We start from the raw sequence: 24,632 nt of genomic DNA on the forward strand, positions 1-24,632 counted from the left end.
TGAAATCTATTCAGCCTTTAGTGTAGCCAAATGCAGTCGAAGCCCATTAAATGCTGAAGGGACTGAAATGATCTTCTAAGCATATGCAGTCCTAAAACACAGGGAAAGCCACTGAGCGGTCTTTCCGCTTACATCAAGGGAAGAAGCTCCAGAGCCTGGAACAGCTCCCCTGGTGACCAGTGAGCCAGTCACACAGGCAGACCAAGTGAAAGGCCCCTTGCCCATCAGATGCCAGAAGCCAGCATGACAGAGGCCTGGGAAAAGGCACTGTGGGGTAATCAGAGTACGACTTCGAGTCAAGTTCGGGTGAAGCTTCTTTAGCCCATTTCCCCAGGAAGATCTCCTGTGAGAATTACCTCCAAGTTTTATTTTGAAGAGAGGACATTATGATGGGCCAAGAAGGGAACACTGGGCACGGAAGTTGCAGACAGTGGAGGAGCAGAGTTGATCCAATGAGCAAACTGATGAGGTATTGAGAAGTACTTTGAGCACTGAAGTAATGACGGCACCAGTGTTTCAAGTCCTTTGGATTTTGGATCCATGAAACAAGTCGGGAATCTGCTGTCCTAAGTGGCAGCTTCTGTATCAGTAGCAGAACCCTGGCTTACAGGGTTTGGCCATTCAAAACCAGGTATCTACCGAAGGAGATACGCTTTTCTTCCTCCGTGGGAGAGATTCCAAGGCCAGGGCACAGCAGCGATCTCTCTGTACTTGTAGAGTAACCACAACCCCAACTTGGTACGCGGACAATCTCATTCAAACTCCTAGAACTCCCTCTGTCCTTCCCTGCAGTAAGTATATACCCAGAGTAAAGCACCTGGCAGTGATGGAGGGGGAAAAGGAAGGAGAGACATGCAGAACTGTATTGCCACCTGCAGGCTGTGGTGCAAGGGACACGATCATTTGCTACACAATCCACAGAGAATGGAAGGAACTTGGGCTCAAACTAGGTCTCACACCAGCCAACCATCCACATGGCCCACAGCAGAGGACACATGGCTCCTGCAGAACCTGTGACACAAGAAAGCCCTCCCACCCAAGCACAAGGCCCAGCACATCCTGCCCTCTCCGGGATTCCTATGGCCAGTAGTCAGCTCCAAGGTCTCCTGTACCATGGAGCGCTCTTTTTGCATCCACGGATGCCGCTTCCCCTCAAACTTACATGGCTTACATGGCATTAGCTTTCCGTCTGATCTTCCCAACTACTAATAAATTCTAAGCCCCTAGTCTTCTATTTCACCATTTCCCTCAGACCTCCTGAGGCTTAACATTTGGCTCTACACTGTATCTGACTGATGGGTTTCCACGGGCCGGTCACAGACATGACGTGGTGTGTGGAAAGTTGCATTATTTTCTTGAAAAATTCAAAGTTAAAAAAAAAGAGAGAAATGGGGGAAGTATTAAGCAGGAAAATAAATCCAGAGTATTTGGGCAGTATTCATGCAACTAAAGAGCAAACAAACGTATATAAAGACACAGAAAAAAGAAATGTTATATATATTATTCAAATCTTTATTTTGAACAGCTTCAATCAAAAATTTTTCATAAGGTTATTTACAGTGCTGAATGTACAATTCTGAACGTATGCCTTTTTGACATCAGGGTACCATTCTTGAGCAGCAATACTATTTAAAAAATATAAAGATGCAGTATCATTTCTGATATAAAGTTACTTAAAAAAATCCAAAGTCTTAGGGAATTCACAAATCATAACAGGAAGTAATTATTTTATTAATTTAATGTGCACATAATTACCAAATCTTAATACATTAAAAATATGTGTAAATGCCTACAGACTGTACAAAAATTAACATTTTGTTAAAAGTTCCCAACCACCTCCCACCATAAATATACAAAAAGCCTATTTTCAGATATGTCAAAACTGCATGCATGAAATCTTAGAATGTTTTCTAAAGCTGGAATTTTGCTCTTCTCTGGACATTGGATCCATAGCCGTTTGGGGGAACAGAGTACATAAACAATGATATAATTTTCCATGCCTTTGAAACTGTGCAGTAGTTTCATAAACATGGGAAACAAAATGAATAGTAAAAACTGCAACAGTTTTATTTAAATGCAAGTACAATTTGGAAAGCTTTCGAATGTAGGGATTATAAAACTAATATAAAAAGGTTTTACTTTGTTGTTGGCTTAGCCACTTTTATTCAAGCATTATTTGCAGCATTGCTTTACAGCAGTTGGTGCTAGAAGATACAAAACATATAGTTACCACTATTTCTATCTGAGGGAGGAAAAAAACCTTTAAACAACCCTGAGGGAGACACACATTAAAAATCTTGTTATTTATTTAAAAAGTTAAAAAGTTACATATTATTTAACAATTACTTTCCTGGACATTTCTGTCCTTTAGGTATGTGCATAAATAAAATTTAAATCAGCAATATTTATTCATCTTAATACGTCAAAATAACATATGTACAGATTTTAAAATTTAGATCTGTATACACTCAAATAATTTAATGTGAAATTCAGAATCAAGATTACTATGTAATGGTGACCTACAGAGAGGACTCATCTATCTATGGCACTAAGTAGGACCCACACCTGGACTCACAGGCGTTCTTCAAATCACATTCTGGAAGCCATCCATTTCAACCTGAACAACCCACCTTGTCTATGTTCAAATCTAACCTCCTACAAATGCTTTGTCCACCTACCTAAAAACCTCATTCCTTTGAAAACAATATGGACAGATGTGATATAAAACCCTTATAAAATCTAAATGTTAAAAAAGGGGGGAGGTTGTCAAAAATATAGCTCTTTATGATCATGCTCTTAAAGATGTTAAATACAATCTGACAGTTGGATTTTTAAGCTGCTACTTAGCAATTACTTTAATTATATGCTTCAGTATTTAAATCAGAGAATAAAATTTACAATTGTGGGAGATCACTGAAGACTATCACTCGTATGTATTGGAAGTGAACTGAATGTGGAAATTATAAAATGATAAAGAGAGTAAGTAACTATAAAAACAGTGCTAATCACAGCTCAAGAGGTCTAAGATGCATAGCTTCATAGAATCATTCATGGAATAATTGTTCTTATCATCTAATGTGTATTAATATAGTATCATACTTTTCTGATGGAAAACTTTGATTATATTTTTGTAAGAATCATCAGTGGCCACAGCAGTTAACAGTGATCCTGAGTGTAACATACATTTTTCTACAGTTAACCAAAAATCATCAGGTCTCTGCAGCATAAAAAATGAGAACCATTTGGTTTTATGGTTCTGGGTAACATTTGATCAAATTGGTAAATATGTATCAGGAAAATAATGATCAGCTAGAAGTAGAAAGCACAAGCATGCTACCGGTCAAGGAAGAGCACAGGATAAGATCACACAGTCTTAGTAGTTTAGTGTCCACTTTACAGCAGTATCAGTTTTCTTGTTTATCAGAACTTTGGTCTTTGCCAAACTGCTGGATCTTACCTATAAAGGCATTTTTAAATCATCTTAATTTTGTTTAGAATTTAAACATTAACCAGGCAAAACAGAAAGGTGAAAAATATCTTCCACATTTCTTTTGGCTCAATGAATGACTTTTCTTTTAAACTTTATTTCATTTTTTTTTTCTCCCAGAAATTTCCACAACCAAATATGCTCATTCGTAAACACCCAATCCAAAATAGGTAAACTCTGACCTCTGGCGCCACCTAATGGCATAAAACAAACTCGCCAGGTTCATACAGCTTTGAAAAAATAGCAGTCATTCAAAACCACTCATTTTTTTAAGCCTCATTATTAACAGGAGAGACATACATCAAACCTTTAAAATTTTAGGAGGTAAAATTCTAACTCAAAAAACTAAAAAACAAAAAACTATTATCCTATGTCTTTAGGTAATTAAAGACGTAGGAGAAAATAAAAAGACATTTAAAATAATATAAAGCCTGAGAGGAAAAAAATAGGTATGAAGAGATATTAGAAAGGGAGATCTACATCTACTGCCAAAAGAAATCAGCTTTTTTCCTACTGAAAAGGCTTCAACAACATTTAACTAAAGCAAATTATACTACTGACACCAGACGTAGCACAAGATCCATTTAATAGCTTTGAGGGACATCTCAAGAAGGCAGTGAAGCACCTTGCTGATTAGAAAAAATAAAACCCAGGCAGTTTGTACAGAAAATATAAAACCATAAATGGAAATTACCTGAGTTGCAACACCATAAAACTCACTCCTAACTCTATGCTATTAAAGGGAACTGGTGGTATGCATACTAAGTCTTCTTTGGGAGAAATACTGAAATCAAATAAAAACAGGCTTTGTACCTATTTTCATTGGAGGCTAATTAACACCCATTTTATTTATCAACCACAAATTTAGGGCCTGTAAATAAATGATGACTTTTTCTAATAAGGGGGCTGTGAAAATAAATTTAAAGGCATAAACTAAAGTCTTAGAAGCTAATATCTAAACACCTTCCAGATACCAACTTTCTTCTGTACCCTATAAAGAGTATCACTGAGGATAACAGTCAAGCCAGTTCTGGAAATATATATAATATTTAGAGTTACTGAATGAAGGGATAGGACTTTGAAGTTTGATTATTAATTTAACTGACAGGCTAATCTCTTTTTGTTTGTTTTGTTTTTAAAAAAACCCCTCAAATCAGCTACTATATTGGAAGGGACATAAATTGAAGGGGTGCCATTCTGACGCACAGGATCAGGTTAAGTCCTACGTTTACATTCTCCTCAATACTGCTACTAGAATGCCACTGAGACGGCTTCACTGCTATGTTATGGTGATGATCTGACACGATCCATTCTCCTTTACTAAAGCTTTCGCTTCTGTTGTTGTCTGAGGTTTTGGTGGCCATTCCGGGTCAACCAAGAGCTCCTGGGCCAGATACATGTACTTGGCCTTTGGCATCTTCTTCCTACAGTTCAGGGCCCAGGACAAGCAGCATTTTCCCCACCAATCCACTGACTCCTAAGAAAATAAGGAAAAAGAGGAACACCCAGTAGATTAAGAGCTGTTGTTTTTAACAAGTTTGTTAAAGCACAGTTCATCAGCACAGAAAAATAAGAGGAAATTACTTCTGGGCACAACAAATACATGAAGGAAAGAAAAAAAAATCCACGCTTAAAAAACAGTCAGCTTTCCATTATTTAGGAACATTATTTTTTTAAGATTATATTTCTAAAGTATCCATGTAATTTATACTTCATTTTATTTAGTTCTATGGTCCTACTTCCTCCTGTATGCAGATACATTTTAAAAATAACTTGTATATCTGGAGTCTGTGATTCCATAACATAAAACATCTGATGTATTAAGAATAACTTCGAACTATTCAGAGAAAAAATTTTTAATATTTAATATGAAAACCCTCGTTCTATCCTAAACTATCTTTTGGTACTACTGCTTCTAGCAACTTAACCACCTGATCATTTTTGAAAGAAAACACTGTAAAGATACCACTGCTACTGTTAATATCACCTTTCAAAGCATTATGTAAATACTGTTAGGTCAAAATCAGAACTTAGATCATGCTTAATGTCAATCACTTCTTTTAAAACCACATTCTCATTAACATAAAAACAATTTTATTTTATAATGATGGTTTCCCCTTGGTGCTCCACAACTGGAAAGAGGTACATACAAAACTATAAAGCAAGTACTAATTCTTAGTATTATTTCATTATAAAAAGCTCTGCTGTCACAGAATTCCTTCGGATCAATCCCAGTGTTTTTACTGGATGTGATCTTAGATAAATAGTTCTTGAAGAACAAGAAAGCAGAGTCCCTGGTTATTGTACAAAAATGTAAATTCAATACAGGCCCTCAGAATTTGTCTTAATTGGAACCGGAAATAAATGAAATAAAACTAAATGACTATACTGAGACCTGTAGTTATATTCACCTCTGAAGAACAGTCAATTCTTAACTATTTTGGATGTTTCTTCTACAAAGCAAAATTTAAATCCCAGGTTGTTTTGTTTTGCCATCAACATATAACCTAGGCTACAACCAGGTCTAAGCTCAACTGAAGTAAAGATGACCCTTAAGCAACACCGGGTTTGAACTGTGCAGGTTCACTTACATGTGGATTTTTTTAGCAAATACTACAGTACTACATGATCCACAGTTGGCTGAATCTGCAGATATGGAGGAACCCTGTATACAGAAGGCCTATAAACTATATAAATCATAGCAGATTCTTGGCTGTGGGGAGGGTCAGCAACCCTAACCCTGGCATTATTCAAGGGTCAGCTGTAATCTCACAAAATTCCGGAAGCATTCTAATGTTAACTCTCAAAATATCTTCATGATCAAGAAAGGCAAATTTGCTATAACACAGACCCTGAAACACAGGTTTCTAAATTGGCCAATGGAGAATAGCAAAAATACTTTAAAATGAAAACTCTTTAAAACTTTTTCATACTTTGACTTGGTAGGTCTCATCGTACTGAGACAACCACCAGGAACCTACTACTCTCTCCTTCTTCAAAACTGGGGGTGGGCATGCGGCAGAGAGCGTGATACACAATAACGACATGCTTTTGAAGGCCTTCTAGTTTACTCTGTCGACAAAACAGTGTAAGCTGCACCATTACCAAGAATTTAAAGGCAAAGACTGTGGTTTGTCACAAGTAAGTTATATTAGATCAGGGGTGGGGTGGGTTAGTGGGGATACAGATTAGGGGTGGGGTGGGTTAGTGGGGATACAGATTAGGGGTGGGGTGGGTTAGTGGGGATGCAGATTTGAGGATTATTCATCTAGTAGCCTCTTTATTGTCATAGCTAAAAGCAGAGTTATTACCATCACCTCAAAGGAAGTCCACAAGAAAACATTTAGCATTAGAATATAGAAGAGGTTAGCTATAGGACTCTTCAGGTGATCCAAATAACAAAGAATTCCTTTTCGGTACAGGTGTATACATGACAAACCTTAATATTTAATCTGAGGCGACAGTTCACTACTTGGACCTATCTCTTCCCCAAGGTGTTTAAATTCTTCCATCTAATTGCAGGGGAAAAAAAATTCATTGTTCCTAAATCAATGTGAAAGCTGTCACTTTTTATTTTACAGCAAGTAGCATTGTTAAAGGATCACAGAAAAGGGCGAATGGTGAATGCTGACTTTAAAAAAAAAAAAAAGGCAGAAACATATAAGCCTTGTCTGTCCAGATGAGCCAGCTGGGCTGAAAGCAATGCAAAACAGGCTGAGTTAAGGAAAGTCACAGCCAAGTGTATTCAAATGTAAGACATACACACACACACACAAAATAATAAAATCCATCATTTCCCCACCTGTGGAAAATGAGGCAAGCAATAAAATTAAAATGAAATCCACTGCAAACAGAATCACAATTGAATCACAATTCTTTTCACATTAATGTGCATGCTTTTTTAAACAAAAATCCTCATGTCCCTATTAAAAGCAACATACACCTGTTATAATTTTAAAAATAAATTCAGTCACAAGGAACACTAGGGATTCCCCCTCCACTACAATTAGACTCATATTTTGTTCTTGTACCCTCACCTCCCCCAAACAGCATACACAAAAAATACACTATAAGCAAGCATAGGCTTGTTCATTTACAAACACAAGCATACCACAGACATTCTTAAACAACATAATTCACTGGTACAGAAAATAAACAGTGCTACAGGCATGCTAGAATAGAACTAAATCGAGGGAGAAAAGACAGTGGCAACAGGACAAAGGCAAGCACTGCACAAGGAGAGGGAAGAGATGAAGCGTCACGGGGCTTAGAATGAGCACCAAGGCCTCGCCTAACATCTAGGGTAAGTCTCTGAAGCAGAACACAGGAGCCCCAGCAACTGGATCTTGTGATTTGCTCCTGAAAGGAGTGGTTAAATAACCAAGTGTATCCCTCAGAGAAGGCAAAGTGGCTACCACAGCCCAGCAGAAAAAACACAAAGAACTTTTAAAAAGATCTACAGCTAAAATTCTCCTGCTTTTTAGACCAGTCCAAGCTGCTCATTCCAGAACCCCAATGCCAGCTAACTACTAGCAGTGTCTTTTAGGAAATGTTTTCATAGGCAGTATGTAAGATATAAAGCCATGCTTATGGGGAAAATGTTGTAATGGTGCTGTGGTTTTCATAAAACTCTTCTTCCATACCAATCCTGAATATAAGACAAACACAATCAGAATGAGCATTCTATCTAAATAAACTCGAATAATATCCTAAGTGGCATAAAGACTACAGCTAACATCTGGATTTTTCCCCCAAAAGGGAAACATAATCAGGACACATTCTCAGGCATTACCAAAATACATGACGGTATGACTCCAGTTCCACATCTAACCACTAAGCAGCCTCAGTTTACCAGACACAGGGTAGGCACAAACGCTTCTTCGAAAGAGAATATGAAGCACAGATCTCAAACACGGGTAAAGCTGTACAGAAAAACACAGGTGATGGGCCCCTCCACTGAAGACTTCTCATTCAGTAGATCAAAGGTGGAGCTCAAGGCATTTGTGATGAGTATCCTTACTTGAAAATCACTGCATCTCAAGAATGTTTTTTTTTTGTCAGAGAATAAGTATTAACATCTGGAGCTGCTAAAGATCACTACAGAAAAACAAATAATTAGTTACATAAAAGTTTTAACTTTGATTATTTACAAATGGTTTATTTAACCTGTTTTCAATTTGATTCAATGGACATTTACTGAGGCCACTGTGCATTAATAAGAAAAAGAACCACTGTAGGAAATAAGTGACTATTATATAAAAATCTTTCTGTATCTAAATTAGATCAGCTGTATGTATGTTCAGTGGGCCAAATAAACATAATATCTAAAATGTCTACTATTAAATAAAATGACACCTAAAGGTTTATTTCGTTTTTAAAGAACAGATGGAGGCTTTCTGTTACAGAAATATTACGTCCTGGGCCCAGATAAAACTGAACCTGAATTCCAGTTCTAACGCTGTTTCCTCATCTGTGAAGACAGGGATATCTTCGGTTTCTCTACCCTAACCTCTTAGGTGGTTGTAACAACTAGAGAGAATTTATACAAAATGCCTCACAGTATCTACCATAAAAAGTAGGTTTTGAAAACAGTAGCTGTTCTTTGTCTCCATTTTGTCACTTGATTGTTCTATTAGTTTGCATCTCTGTGGCCTCATAATGTGAGACAGTGTGGCACAGTGGAAAAAACACTCCTCTTGAAATCAGAAACCTTGGCTTCAACTCCCAGCTCTGCCACTCATAAGCTGCATAACCACGGCAAGTTGACTGAATGCTGTTTCTTTATGTATAAAACGAAGTTAGAAACACCTTAAGATTGGAAGGATTCTGGAGGTGTTACATAGCTGTCTTGCAGATCACCAGATATTTTGGACGTGGTTACTTGAGATTTCTAGGTGAGGTTCTCGACTTCATAACTCAACTGCATTAAGACCTGGAGCCTAGTCCAGGGTCTTTAGCTGTGAAACTTCAAACCTTACTCAATGGTGTCTGGGTTTATATGGTAAGGAAGGAATGAAGAAATATGGCTGTTCTTCCCCCGACATTAACAGAGAAGGTTGAGAGCTGCGATCTTAGAAGACCCCATGGGACTCTTGGTAGGAAAGAGCACAGAATGGGCTCCTAGGTGTAGCAGGTCACTCTCATCTTCACTTGCTTTTGCTTTTTCACCTTATGGCAGGCTTTTTCAGCCTCGGCACTGCTGACATGTTGGCCCAGACAGTCTTTGTCGTGGGCGCTGCTGTAGGATGTTTACTCAGCAGCATCTTCAGGCTCCACCCACCACATGCTAGGAGCAACCTCACCCCCACCCCCCAACCCCTGCCAATTGTGACAAACAAAAATGTCTCCAGATACTGCCACGTGTCCCTGGGAGGATGGGGGCATTACCCCTAATTGAGAACTACAGCCTTACAGTAATCTGACTAACGGATGGGCTCTCCAAGGGTCACAAATATGAACAGTGAGAGCAAACTACAAACGGAAGCGTTGGAAGATGAAAGCACAGCATTCTGTGCTAAGAGGTTATAAGAACTCTCTTTTCTGAAGCCAATGATTTAAAAAATGCTTTCTTAAAACATGACCCTGGAAACTGAAGGCCAAACTTCTTGTCTACTCAGTGGTGCTCAGAACTGGTAAACACATGGGGCCGGTGGGAGCCTCCCTGCTCAGACCACTCTCTCCCCAGAACACTTCAGAGGTACAACCTCACATAAGAGGCACAAACTCTTAAAAATAATGAGGACACAATTTTAGAAAAAAGATGTAGCAAATTATAGAATCTTCTGCCATTTAATTTTGGTTGAAAAGTAAGGAAGGCTTTCCAATTCAAATGTTTTAAAGGAGCTTTATGATACCCATTTTTGACTTAGGGTACAGCTCCTCTTCAGAACCTGCATTTCCTGTTTAGATCAATAGTTGGAGATCTCTTTGGAAAAGCTAAAAACAATGGAAATGTTTTCCTTGGCCAAGGCCTTGCCAGTACAAATATTTTATATGAGGACTGATGATAGGACCCGAAGTTAACCCTTTGAAGAAATGTAGTGAGGTAACCAAGACACAGAGGAGATGTAGCTCAGGGACTTGAGCCTCTCTCTAACACAGCTCTGGTCATACTTACTAGGGACAACTGTGCCTTACACTGCTTTGAGAAAAAGAAACTAAAGCAGATTCCAGACTTATCACATCATTACAAAACTATCCTTACTCATCATCAAGCATTAGAAAAGGAAATGGTGCTCTACAGAACTTCTTATAAAGTGATCCTGTGACACTGCTACACCAGGCATCAAGCCTGATGAACTACCAAAGCAAAGCTCAGGACATAGCTACTCAGGTAAAAGAAGGCTAAAAATAAGTGAGTGACCCACGCCAGGGAATCCTCTTGAATTCGGAAAGCTGCTTTCTGGCTTGGGATGAGTGACAGGTTTAGAACTCATGTGTATAAAGCATATCGCCCACCTACAAACAGCAATGGGCACAATAATGAGGGAGTGGAACTTTATGCTGTCAAGTTCTCTATACTCAAAAAGCTGCTCAGAGCTGTGATTCAATGGTACTGGTCTAAAAAACGAGACTAACCTATATTTTCTGTCAAGAATTTCAACATCCTAACACCAAAAAATGGGTTTTATTCATCTGCTTCTCTTTTCTTTTCACCACAAAGAAAGTCAAAAGTCTTTAAACCATGGTTTGTATAAAAATGAACACTATCTCTCTGAAAATGTTTCTAAATGATGAGAGACATATGCTGGGGAAAACCAAAAAGTCACCCAAAATTAAGGCACAGTAACCGACAAGAAATCAGAAATAATTCCTCAGAATTTTGACCTTTGGACTCTGATCCATGAAGAAACAATTCCCATTCCATAACTTTATTTACATGAATCTCATTTAGCCTCTAATGGGACTCATAAAAACCGAAAACATAAAATTTAAGCCAGACAGAAATGGAAAAATTTACCACTGAGAACAAGACCTTCACACACAGAGAAGATACGGATTGGAATGGAAAAGAGACTTATGAAATTTCTGAAGTCCTAAAAAGACTGTAACAAATATTTGCCATGAATCTTCTAGGACTCCTTACAAAAAAATGAAATGCCAGGCATAGAGGAAAAGGTTGAGCAACACACAACAGAACACCACCCTACACAATGCAGAGTACACAACTGACGTGAAGAATTGAGAGTAAGGGCTGATTTCCAACCTGTGGTGGCTGTGTGGTGGTGAAGCGATATTCTCCTTGTTTGTCTCGATTGAACACAACTTTCCAAAGGACCATGTCAAGGAAGAAGTTCTGAGAGATAGTCCAGCGAGTTAAGAATTAAAAATGACTATGTCATTGTTCATTAATGCGTACATTTAAAAAGGCTCACACAATGCTGAGACATACGTGAAAAACATGATTTGGCTTTCATAGAGAGGATTTCAGTTTACATTGCAAAAGGACAAAGAATAACAACAGGACTTTTGTAACAAATATAAATCATCATAAAATTCTTGATAAATTTTCTACGAAGTATAGCTTTTATATGAATCCTCAGGGCTTTCCCATATTAAAATAATGCTTATAATCTGAAGTATTTTTCTTAACAGTGAATTGAGTTATCTCTATCTATATACAACTATATCTATATGCATATGATGAAAAATAATTCTTTTGATAGTAAGCAAGAATAAATTAAGGGAGATTAAGAAAGGATTCCCTAGAAATTCTGTTTTATAAAAAGATTTTATCTTAAATAACATTTGAGTGAAAAGATGAACTTATACTATAGAAAAAGGAAAGCTTTTAAAGTACAGTATCTTGGACATGCTTTCTACTGTCCATAAAACAGCAAAAATACATTAAAATGGGCAACTTAAAAAGATCAGTACCGTAATAACCATGCTGTCCACTATGGCCCCAATTTAAATACCAAGTCATCTTTTAGAAAAATATCAAATTAAACATAATTTCCAAGTCTACAGCCATTATCTTTAAAGTATACATGTTTCCCACAAATTACCTAATTTTAATTCAAAAGCCTACTCTATGAAAGCCTTAACTTAAAAATCACAACTGTATCTCCTTCTTCATTTGGCATACTGCTATTGTAACAGTGAATAATAGTAGCTCTGAGAACAGACCAAATTTTATTAATAAGCAGCAAGTGAGAACCTACTATCTCCTTTTAGAGAAGTTGACCTAAAGGCATCCTAGTAGGAGAATAACTATACAGTATAAAATGGATCAAAGAGTACTTAAGACCTCTTCCCTCTAAGGAAAACTTAGAAGTAAATACCAAGGAAGAAGTTCCAGCAATCAGGCTGAGACTGGGTAAGTTCATCATGGTCACTATTTTACAATTTCAATAAACTCTCTAATGATTAAGATTTACTATACTTCATGGAGAGAGCCCCCTCCCTTTCCTCCCTTAAATGGGAGATTTTACTGTACATCACAGGACTTGGGTGGTGCTCTGATTTCATGGCCACTGGTTTACCAGTTTATGGGCCACCTGAGCACCAATCTTCTCTCCTTTCTCTCAGTCACTAATTTTTGATTTATAACTGCTTATTTTCTCCCACCTATGACTTCAGCTAAATCATCTCTCTCTTTCTTTGGCCACGTCGCATGGCATGCGGGATCTTAGCTCCCCAACCAGGGATCGAACCCACGCCCTCGAAAGTGAAGGCACGGAGTCCTAACCACTGGACCATCAGGGAATTCCGTCCTATCTCTCAATATGACTATTATTAGCTCATGGAAAAGTTGAGAAGAGAAGGCTAAATGAATTTAACTGCAATGAAACCGAAATTCTTTGTGGGCTTCCATAATGTTACCTATCCATTTCCCCCATTACCATTAAATCACCAAGAATTGCAAAGCAGCAAGGCAGCCACTTAATTATGTAAAGTGCTTACCTCTACCATGATTGAAACAAAGGCATTGACAAGAACAATGATGAGCATAGTTACACGCCACTGATATGGTACACACACTATCTGTAAGACAAAAATTATGTTAATATAGTACGTAGTTGATATAGCATTATATCGTAATTTCCAAATTTATTTAATTCCTATTATACACCAAACACTTTCACATACACTATCTACTCAATCCTCAACAATGCCACAAGGTAGATACTATACCCACTTTTCAGATGATAAAACGCTAAGTGAAGTAACTCAAGGTTTAAAAGATACATTAAAGTGGTGGAACTTAAGAGACAAATCCTATTCAAACTCAAAAGCCCATGCTCTACTAGATCATGAATTTCTAACAAGTCTCTATTTTAAAAATAAAGTCCTATCTTTAAACAATGAAGTAGATACTGATCTAATAATGAAGTACTACTCAAAACTCTACACTGTTTAAAGACAAATTCATAAAAAGAACTGTGCAGATCAATTTAAGAAGGAAGTTTTCACTTTAAAACCTGTGATTAATTTCTAAGGCCTAAAAAAAAGAGAAGAAGAAAGAAGGAAATAAATCTCCTCCATACATTCATCTCTTCAGTCAGCAAATATTTACTGAGTACCTAGGTACACACTAGTGCCTGTGTCAAGTGCCGAGGAGTGGCATGATAAAGCATGTTTTAGAAAGACACTTACGGCTCAGCAAGGATTTGAGGGGTGGAGACTGCTATACTGATCCAGGCAAGAGACGATGGTAGCCTGAACTACAGTGGTGGCAGACATAATGAGAAATAAATATATCTGGTCTCAGATATATTTATATCTGAGAGTTGAGTTATATATAAATTGAGTTTATATATAAACTCAATTTCCTGAGTGGTGGGAGAGATAGGAATATCTTAAACAGAGCTTCTAAATCCCCTGGAATTTCCTGGGTATCAGGAATGTTTTCATTCTAATAAGGCTACTCTTTTTTTTTTTTTTTTTGTGGTACGGGGGCCTCTCACTGTCGTGGCCTCTCCCGTTGCGGAGCACAGGCTCCAGACGCGCAGGCTCAGTGGCCATGGCTCACAGGCCTAGCCGCTCCGCGGCATGTGGGATCTTTCCGGACCAGGGCACGAACCCGTGTCCCCTGCATCGGCAGGCGGACTCTCCACCACTGCGCCACCAGGAAAGCCCTAATAAGGCTACTCTTGATGGGCTTTAGGATGTGGGCTGGTCACCAGAAAGACCAGGGAGAGGGGAGGGGCTAAAGATCGAGTTAATAATTGATCATGTCTATATGACGAAACCTCCATTTTAAAAAAATCCCTAAACTACAGAGTTTGGAGAGCCTCTGGGTTGGTCAACACATCCGTGTGCTGGGAGGGTGAAGCATCCCAATGGCATATGACAGAAGCTCCTGCGCTCGGGACCCTTCCAGACCTTGGCTGATGTACCTCTTCATCTGGCTGTATCCTGTACCTTTATTATATTCTTTATAATAAACCAATAAACGTAAGTGTTTCACTGAGCTGTTACAGCAAATTACCAAAGCTGAGAAGAGGGTTGTGGGAACCATGACTTATAGCTGGTTGGTCAGAAGAAGTACAGGTGACAATCTGCGACTTGCATCTGGTGCCTGGAGTGGGGGCAATCTGTGGGACCATGCCCTTAACTCGCAGGGTCTGTGCTCGCCCCAGGTAGTTAGTGTTAAAACTGAACTGCAAGACACCCAGTTGGTGTCCAGAGAACTGGCTGGTGTGAAACAACCCCACACATCTGGGGTCAGAAGTGTTTTGAGTAGGAAACAATAGTTTCCTTTTAGGTGGCAGATGGGATTGGAGTAAAGAGAAAGACAGGGATACAGAATAAGAAACCTGAGAAAATCTAGGACCAGACTGGCCATGAAAAGAGAAGGAAAAGACAAGTATACACACATACTTCTGCCTTGGATAAATGGGAGTATCAAGAAACAGAATCGAAAAAAAAAAAAAAACAGAGTCGAAGCAGGGTTGAGGGAGAACATGATGAGCTTAGTTTTTTAAATGTTGACTGAGAGAACTGATGGGTGAACCATGCATATAATGTTCAGTATGTTAGTGGATATTCAGGTTAAAGCTCAGTTGTGAGACTAGGCTAAGGGTATAAAGTCAGGAGTTTTCGGGCTTCCCTGGTGGCGCAGTGGTTAAGAGTCCGCCTGCCGATGCAGGGGACACGGGTTTGTGCCCTGGTCCGGGAAGATCCCATATGCTGCGGAGCAGCTGGGCCCGTGAGCCATGGCCGCTGAGCCTCCGCATCTGGAGCCTGTGCTCCGCAACGGGAGAGGCCACAACAGTGAGAGGCCCGCGTACTGCAAAAAAAAAAAAAAGGAGTTTTCAACACATAGATGGCAACTACAGGGGAAGCCACAATTAAGGATGAGGTCACCTGAATGGATAGAGTAAGACAAGAACACAAATGTGTGGAACACTAACATTTAAGACACAGGCACAGGGTTTGGAACCACAATGGAGAATGAGGAGTCACAGAAGAAGTAGGAAAAGGTCAGAAGAAAGCAAAGCATCATAGAATTCCAGGGAGAACGTCTCAAGAACGATGGCATGGCTAACTTGTCAAATACTGCTGAGGAGACAAGTAAGACTGAGGGGAAAAAGAAAACCACACACACGTCAGGGGTACAAATCCACCGGACTTAACAAGAAGGTTGTTAATTGCCTTGGCAAGGGCCGTTTCAGTAGACTGGCAGGGGTAGTAGCCAGATTAGATTAGTTGATGAGTGTGTGAGAGGTGAGTTGCATGTAGCATTCTTTCAAAAAATTAATTGGCTGTGAAGTAGAAGGCATGCGGTGAGAGAGAAATATTATATAAATGTGTTTTATTTTCTTCTTTTGCCTAAAGTGCTTATCTAAATCCCTGAATGAAGTGTGTGGGGAAACAGATGCTCATACACTGTTGGTAGGACTATAAACTGTCAACCTTTTCAAAGTTCAATAACATAGTATTTATAAAAATTCAAATTCTAGATACCCTTGGGCCAAGCAATTCTACTTCTGACATTAACCTCTAAATATGCGTTTGTCCTTCTTAATGAAGTGTGCAAGAACCTGCAAATACAGCATTGTTTATAATAGCAAAACAGTGGAAACAACCTAAATATCCGTTAAAGGGATCAGTTAAAATATGGAAAGTCCATGAAGCGGAATGCTCATCCATAACGTGCTTATAAGCTTGATGCCCAAACCTGTCAATACATCAAGAAAAGAAAACCAAGTTTGATCTCACTCATGCAGCCACAAGCAAAAATCCTAAACAAAATCATAGCCAACCAAATCCAGCAGATATAAAAAAGGATGCATCATGACCAAGTTGGATTTATTCTAGGAATGGTGTTGGTTCAACATTTGAATATCAGTTAACTGTAATTCACCACATTCTCCTGGAAGAAACACTATGTGATCATTTCAACAGCTGTAGAAAGAGGATTAGATAAAATTAAACGTCTATTTATGTTAACAACACCATAGAAATAAGCTTCCTCAACCCGATAAAGAGTATATACCAGAAACCTACAGCCCACAATATATCCAGTGGTGAAATACTAGGAACACTCCCTGTAGAGTCAGGAACAGGACAAGTACATCACTATCACACCAACATTCGTGTGGTTAACAGACATGCAAAACACATAGAAGGAATAAGGACTGAAATGTCAGAAACCAAAAAAGTCACTATTTATAGATAACTGTCTAAAACAAAATCCTAGAGAATCTAAAAATTTTAAGAATAAAGTTTGACAAGGCTGATGGATACGAGATGAATACCCAAATTAACTGCACTGTTTCCACCAGCATAAAAGGACTATAAAATACAATTTTAAACAGATACTTATCAGAGGAACAAAAACCATAATACTACAGGAATAAATCTAACAAAAATGTGTATAAAAACCTTTAGGGAGGGCTTCCCTGGTGGCACAGTGGTTGAGAATCTGCCTGCTAATGCAGGGGACACGGGTTCGAGCCCTGGTCTGGGAGGATCCCACATGCCGCGGAGCAACTAGGCCCGTGAGCCGCAACTACTGAGCCTGTGCGTCTGGAGCCTGTGCTCCGCAACGAGAGGCCGCGATAGTGAGAGGCTCGCGCACTGCGATGAAGAGTGGCCCCCTCAAGCCACAACTAGAGAAAGCCCTCGCACAGAAACAAAGACCCAACACAGCAAAAATAAATAAATTAATAATCTCCTACCACCCAACATCTTCTTTAAAAAAAAAAAAAACACCTTTAGGGAGAAAGATATTCTGAATAAATAGAGATATTCTCCCCCTCAATTTTTTGATAAACCCAGTGTAATTCTAATAAAAATTCCAAGAGGGCTTATCCTGGTATAAACTTAAAATGTATACGGAGGAGGAAAAGCTCAGGAACAGCCAAAAAGATCATGATGAACAATGTGAGGTGGGGTAGGGGTCCTATCCAACCATATATCAAAATTACTTACAAAGTCATATCACACTTTACACCCACTAGACAAACATTGGCAAAGATGTGGAACAAAAGATCTCATACACTGATGGAAGTATAAATTGGTATAATCACTTTGGAAAACAACTGGAACCTCAGAAAGCTAAAGAGCACATGCTCAAACTTACACTAGAACACACCAGAAGACGGTCTGCCCTAGTGGTATGCCAAGGTAGGGCAGGTGGTAATGGAAGGAGTATTTTACCACTGACATTGTTTAGAATTCCCACGACAAGGTGATATTTCTAGCAGATGGACGTTTAGTGGGCTTTATTGCTGGTTTTAAATTCTCAACAGCATTGTACCACCCCCTTGCTGCTTGTACTTGGGATGAACTCTTTGATGTTACTCACTCCCTTACACTAAGAGACGTGTATAAGAATGTTTACATCAGGACCATTAATTCAGGAAAAGTCTATGAACAATCCAGTTATTTACCAGTGGAGAACTGAGAAGTGAATTATGGTATATTCCTATAACGGAATACTATATAGAATGAAAATGAAATGCATGCAGCATCGTAATAAGGCTTTTGGGAAAAAGCAAGTCAGAGTAAAGCAGCAATCACCAGATACCATTTTCATAAAGTTCAAAAGTAAGCAAAACTATCTTTTAAGACTTCATACATATATGGTATAGTGAAAAGTAAGACAATGAGGTAGTGGTTCCCTCTGGGTGTTTGGAGAAAGGTGCACAATAGAGCCTTACTGGTGTTGGTAATGCTACCTTTTTTTTAGGTTACATGTTGGACTCCTAGGTATTATTTTATTGCTATTATGATTAACAACTTAAACGTGTATGCATATTCGTTTGTACAAAACAAGTATTTCATCTTTCATAAAGTTTTTAATGAGAACGAGAATAAGAACTCAATGGACAGCACGTGATGAGGCAGCACAGGCAGACTACTCAAGAAGTAGGTTGGTAAGGGACGGGTCAAATAATGGAATCGATGTTCTTTTATTTTTAAAGACCAAGGGACATTTAATTTGTTTGTGGACAAAGGGAAATGGAACTAGAAGCAAAGAATGAAGAAACAGGAAAGAAAAATATCAGGTAGTCAATAAAGGCTGCTGTTTTAATTATGCTCCCTTTGGGTTAATATAACTGGATCTTCGAAAATTAGGAAAGAAGAGATCCTGGAAAAAAGAAACAAAGACAGTTTAGTTTCTTTCCCCAGTAACATAAGAGCAGAGGAGGGGGACAGATCTTAAGCCCTAGCAATCATCCAGAAGTCTCATTTGGCTATGTGATACTAATGTGTCATTTTCCACTACTGTCTTATTTACCACTGCTATCCCAGATCCTATTACTCCTCAGACAATCAGTAATAATTGATGTGCTTAAGCCTTACCTGAAGAATCTGGTCAATAGAGGCAACTGGATGCAACATGATGAATAATATGAAAACATACAAAATAATCAGAGACACAACAAAAAAATCTGAAACAGAAAGTAAAACAATTAAATTAGGGAGTTCCTTTAAATAAAAAGGCACATACTGGTATACTGTCGATCTTAAATTTGGTTTTAAATACTTCTATTCAGGTTGATGAAGTATATAAAATGTGTGCTCTATGATATTTCCTAGAGTATGATCCATCATGCAGGCCCAAAGGATTTATTTATGTAACGTGAAAATAATCAGCATTTATAAAAAATATGAGACAGACCTTTATGAATATTTATTTGTGTATCTCACAGATAGATAGCTACTTTATAAGACAACCAAGCCAATCTATAATTCATAAATAGGAGACTAGACTACGTACGGCAAAATTAGATTATCATTTAAAACATACATGCAAAGACAACTGATTGTAAAAATGCTGATAACGTTTATTCTCAGTATTAGTTATGTTATAATCCTAAACAGAGGCACTCTAAGCTGAACGTAAGTATATTTCTGTTCAGTGAATCCCACTTTTTCATTAATTTCCTCCATGAAAATATTTCCACAGAAAACGCTAGCTAAAACCCAGAAACTGAGTTGATCTGCTACTTTAAATGTGGGCTAACCCTGTGACTTGCTGTGGTAGGTAGGGATGGTAAATTCCATCCATCAGCACTTTGTATCACTTTCCTAACTCAAAAATAAAACTCCCTGCTCATTTTGTTAACTGTGTACATACATGCATTCACATGCACGTATACAAGCACACCCTTATGTAACAAGCCATGGGAGTGGAGGGGCTCAGAAATAGTCTCAATTACATTGACAGACCCCAACTTTTCCCCCCTTTTTTCTTTGGTCTGGATATTTATTTCTAAGTTCCTATTTGAGGATGGCTTCAAAACTCAAACTTTACTATGACCACATATAACCAAAACTTTATCATGAAGCCTTCAGACTGAGTAAAGAAGTTTAATATACTATTTACAGATTGTAAATGAAGGAAGGGGTCTCAATATTTTTAAATGTGGGAGTCATCTGTAAATATGAAATTTGTTAATCCATCAGTTGAAAACTATAGGCCAAGAGTTATTATTCTATAGAAACAATACTGTGTTATATATATATATATATATGTTTATTGTTTTATATATATATTTATTGTTCTAGAAGCTTAGACTGAAAGTTATACTAACATTCATGCCAAAAGTGGGGAAACTCTTTTACTATGAGCCACTGACCAACAGGATGAAAAATTTGGAACCCACTTAGATAAAAAAGAAATTTTTTTCTAGATTTTTATCTTTTCCAACATTCTACTAAATTGCAAACAGGATGGGACTTCCCTGGCGGTCCAGTGGTTAAGACTGCGCTTCCAATGCAGGGGGCGTGGGTTTGATCCCTGGTCAGGGAACTAAGATCCCACATGCTGCGTGGGGTGGCCAAAAAATAAAAATAAAAATTTCACCAAATAATAAAAAATAAATTTCAAACCGGGGATACAACATTCTATTCAATAAATGCAGCAATGAAAGTAATACATGTTATATAGCCATTCAAATATCTATATAGTCAGTTAAAGAAAAAGTGTTCGGAAAGTGCTAGTTGGAAGTACGTGAACACACACACACAAGCACACACACACAAAGGCTAAATCAGAAAAAGGACCAAAAAAAAAAAAAGTCAGAATATAAATCCCAAAGCAAGACAGAAAGGTTTTGTTTCAATAAAGTAATAGCCCATATTGAATGTTTTTCAACTCCTATTCCATTTTTATAACGATAAGCAAAAACAGACTTGCAATCTAGTCCTGACATGTTACCAGAAAAAAAATTTTTTTTTTACTCAAGCTCAAAAACTTCTTACATCTTACCTCAACAGTATTTCTCAACTCTTCATCTGTCCTTCTCCTATAACCACCCCCTTTGATCACACCTCTAAAAATCTGCCAAGATTTCCATTTGAAGGAAAAAATAAATAATTGAATCTTTCCTTTGTTTAGCTAGGGGAGAAAAAGAGGCACTATTCAAAGGAATCTGACAGGGGAGGTGGATGGCTAGCAGATTTAGATAACCACCAAAATGAAAAAAATCAATAAGGATTTCAACCAAGAATGGAAAACTCAGGGATTCATTTTGGAGAGGTATGAGTTTCTAGTAGACTGTGCTCTCAACTCTGGGATTCTCCTGGCATGGTCAGTGATTCCTTAGTGATCGTACTGAAGTGCAAGGAATGCTCTTCACCAGAAGACAGCTAGCTATCAAAACAAATTCTGTGTTGGTGGTGACTGGCGGCTGAGGGAGAATGTTCCACAAGTTAAAGAATTAGCTTCTATTTCAGATGCTGCCACAAAGCTATGTGAACATCGAGTCATTCAGAGTCAAATTATTTTAACTATAAAATGGGGATATGGTGATGATCCTGGAGGAAACAGTAGATTTAAGTTATTATGACATACATCCCAGCTATGGCATCACAGAATTGTTCTTCTAATGATACCAGTTCCTTTTGATGGAATATAGCATCAAAATAAGGCACCATAAAGGATTTCCTTCATATTCCCCTTAGCTAAGTGACTCAAAAATAAAAACCTACATGGAGTAAATAAATCCGCAATACTTGTCCATGGCTCTGATATATACCTCTCTTGTTCCTTCCTCAAAAATACTAACCAGGACTGCCTGATCTATAACACAGATTTCAAGTCTTTCGTACTTCTATTCCCTCCTTCCTTACTCAGTTACTTGTCTTTCAAAGGCCACCTTATTCTGCAGGGCCTCTAGGTATCTGCTCCAACCAATTCAGGCATGGCAGATGAACAGGCAAAAGATACATAGGCCTGGGCTTCCCTGGTGGCGCAGTGGTTGGGAGTCCGCCTGCCGATGCAGGGGACACAGGTTCGTGCCCCGGTCTGGGAAGATCCCACATGCCGCGGAGCGGCTGGGCCTGTGAGCCATGGCCACTGAGTCTGCGCGTCCGGAGCCTGTGCTCCGCAACGGGTGAGGCCATAGCAGTGAGAGGCCCGCGTACAGCCAAAAAAAAAGATACATAGGCCTGAACAGGAAGGATACTGGCATGTCAGTAATAATGCCTTCATAAACTGAGAAAGAACCTGGATTTCACAAGCAGTAAATTATAGGGATCAAGTAAAAAAACTGTAGCAAAAATTGAAGCCAGATCTCAAGAAATCACATCTAGTTAAGAGAGAGTGCTAGAACTAAGTCCGTAAGATCATGGCCCCTGAAATGATAGCATAGTCAAACAAGAAAATATAACTGGGCTAAGCTAAAGTTAAAAATGGGTAACCACAGGCTGAAATAAGGTTTTACTTAGATTAATCTGAACCACTAGAAGACAGCAAAAAACTCTATAATGCCTTAAATGCCTAAGATTGAGGTTAATTCTTAAAAATAATCACCTCAAGATAGACTGAATACATTACACTGTTTAGATATTGAGAAGAGCAACTAGCAGGTCCCAGTGAAGACCTGTTAACTGTCTATTGTGCAGGACAAAAGGAAAGGCTAATTAATGTCAGCTCTAGGAAAGCCTTAACCTTTTCCCCACTCTTTTCCATCTATATTTATACTTTACATTGTATATCACTTTATACAGTAATACTTTGTTTCTGTCATTTCTTACTTTCTTCTCTACTTTTCCTTCTTTACTACATTCCAAGATCAGGGGACGTCAATGACAGAAAGACAGACAGACAGACAGGATGTGAAAATCACAAAGTATGTATATGTTGACTTTCCTGTTCCTATTGTATTTTCCGGGAGGCATGTTTTAATGACAGCATGCACTTCTGTATGCACTGACAGACATGCACAAGCTGCTTATAGTAAAGACAAAGGTTTTGTGGCTATATTTCTACTAAAATATAAGTTTTAACACGTTTAAAAAAAAAAAAAGTCCAGCCATCAACAACTGAGCTTATTTAAATCAATTTGAAATTAAATAGGAAATCAAAATATTTGAGCCTTTAATTTTTTTGGAAGTTTCCCAAAATAACTTAAAAGATGTGTTTAAAAACTAGGCAACTAATATTCTCTTTCTCTTTCTTAATTGGAGAAGTATGGATAGGGTGGATTTACTTAGACCTCTAAATTAACTTTCCTGGTGCAGCTTGTCTTACTTATTATCAACCAGTCTGAACACCAGTTTTCTTCATGTAAAGAAAGTTTTGTTCTTTGATAGATGTTTTAGCTACCCCTGGGCATGCTCAGTATTTCCTTAAAATTTAAAAATATTGAACTAAAAGTAATAATTAAGGTTGATATACATGTTTTAAGTTCACCTTATAATAAGGTAACTTAAGTTATGAAGTTCTCTTAAAAGTACAGTGATAAACCTTCTATGCAAGGCTTTTTGTCCCCCATGGTTTTAATATGACTCTCAGTCATACAGCCTCCATTTATTAGATAAGAAATATCAGTTCTTTTTAAAAAAGAGAAAAATCAGATTTCAATTATTATCAGCACTTACATTTTTAAACAGTCTTACCTGTCCAAAATATAAAGTAATAAAACCTTCCCTACAAATCAGAGGATAGAAGTAAAGACTAAATAAGAAAACATATGTGAATATGCTTTGTTAACTCTAACATGAGAGAGAGATGTGAGTAGCTATCACCCCTGTAACACACCAAAACCTGTGGCCTGACATTCTGCCAACTAGAACACTGGCATTTCTTTACAGCAAAAGAATAACTACTACTCATCCCAAGATACTGCAAAAGTCTACAGTTTTATGTGAAAAAAAATTTAAGTTATTCCATATATTAATTAGTACAGTCTCAAATTTTTAAAACTAGCAATTTACATATAGTGAATAATTTTTCCCCCCTAAAACCCTAATTGTAATCAATCAAAATATGCTATCTCCTATTGCCACAGGCAGACAAGCTTACATAGGCACAAGCCTCCATTCTACTGGTCCCTTAAGTGTGGTGGATGCAAAGGTGACAGAAATGAAGAATTCCAGGTGAACACTGGCTGGAACAGTGTCAAAAATGAGAAAAGACAGCTGGTGCTATGCAGACCACCCAGAAGGAAAGTATAATACCCACTGTTCCAACTGAGGAACCTCTGTTCCTGCTTCTAATTCTAACTCTCCTTGCAATGGGCTGTAAAAATAAAAGTTGGAGCCAGAAGTAATAGGATGTGAAAACCAGGAATGTTTAGAACTGCTGGCTTTAATTTTAAACTTAGGGTGGCAGCTACCATGAGAATAAAACAAGACAGTAAACATCTAAATCACTAGGTTCATTCTATTTGTGAAGATCTATTTTACTTTGAAAGGACAGTTTTAACTCTACTCTTGCATTACTTTTAAAGAAGAGAAG

The 24,632-nt window shown here is 38.1% G+C and overlaps 1 protein-coding gene across 8 annotated transcripts in view; it reads right to left on the minus strand.

Moving 5' to 3' along the window:
• Positions 1-1,489: 1,489 nt before the first annotated feature.
• Positions 1,490-24,632, minus strand: part of ATP13A3 (ATPase 13A3) — an 80,916-nt gene continuing 57,773 nt past the window's right edge. For 5 of the 8 annotated variants that reach the window (XM_073804040.1, XM_033855630.2, XM_033855632.2 and 2 more), the window contains 4 exons: positions 19,247-19,335; positions 13,394-13,474; positions 11,694-11,783; positions 1,490-4,964 (listed from right to left, as the gene is read on the minus strand). In XM_073804040.1, coding sequence (XP_073660141.1) covers positions 4,767-4,964; positions 11,694-11,783; positions 13,394-13,474; positions 19,247-19,335 — 458 coding nt within the window. In that variant the 3' untranslated portion in view covers positions 1,490-4,766. Of the gene's footprint in view, positions 4,965-11,693; positions 11,784-12,742; positions 12,785-13,393; positions 13,475-15,709; positions 19,032-19,246; positions 19,336-24,632 lie in introns of those variants that run through there. The other 3 variants (XM_033855634.2, XM_073804041.1, XM_033855635.2) reach the window with 3 other exon arrangements.

This window comes from Tursiops truncatus, chromosome 4, assembly GCF_011762595.2.
Source record: "Tursiops truncatus isolate mTurTru1 chromosome 4, mTurTru1.mat.Y, whole genome shotgun sequence".
In the NCBI taxonomy this organism is placed as follows: Eukaryota; Metazoa; Chordata; class Mammalia; order Artiodactyla; family Delphinidae; genus Tursiops; species Tursiops truncatus.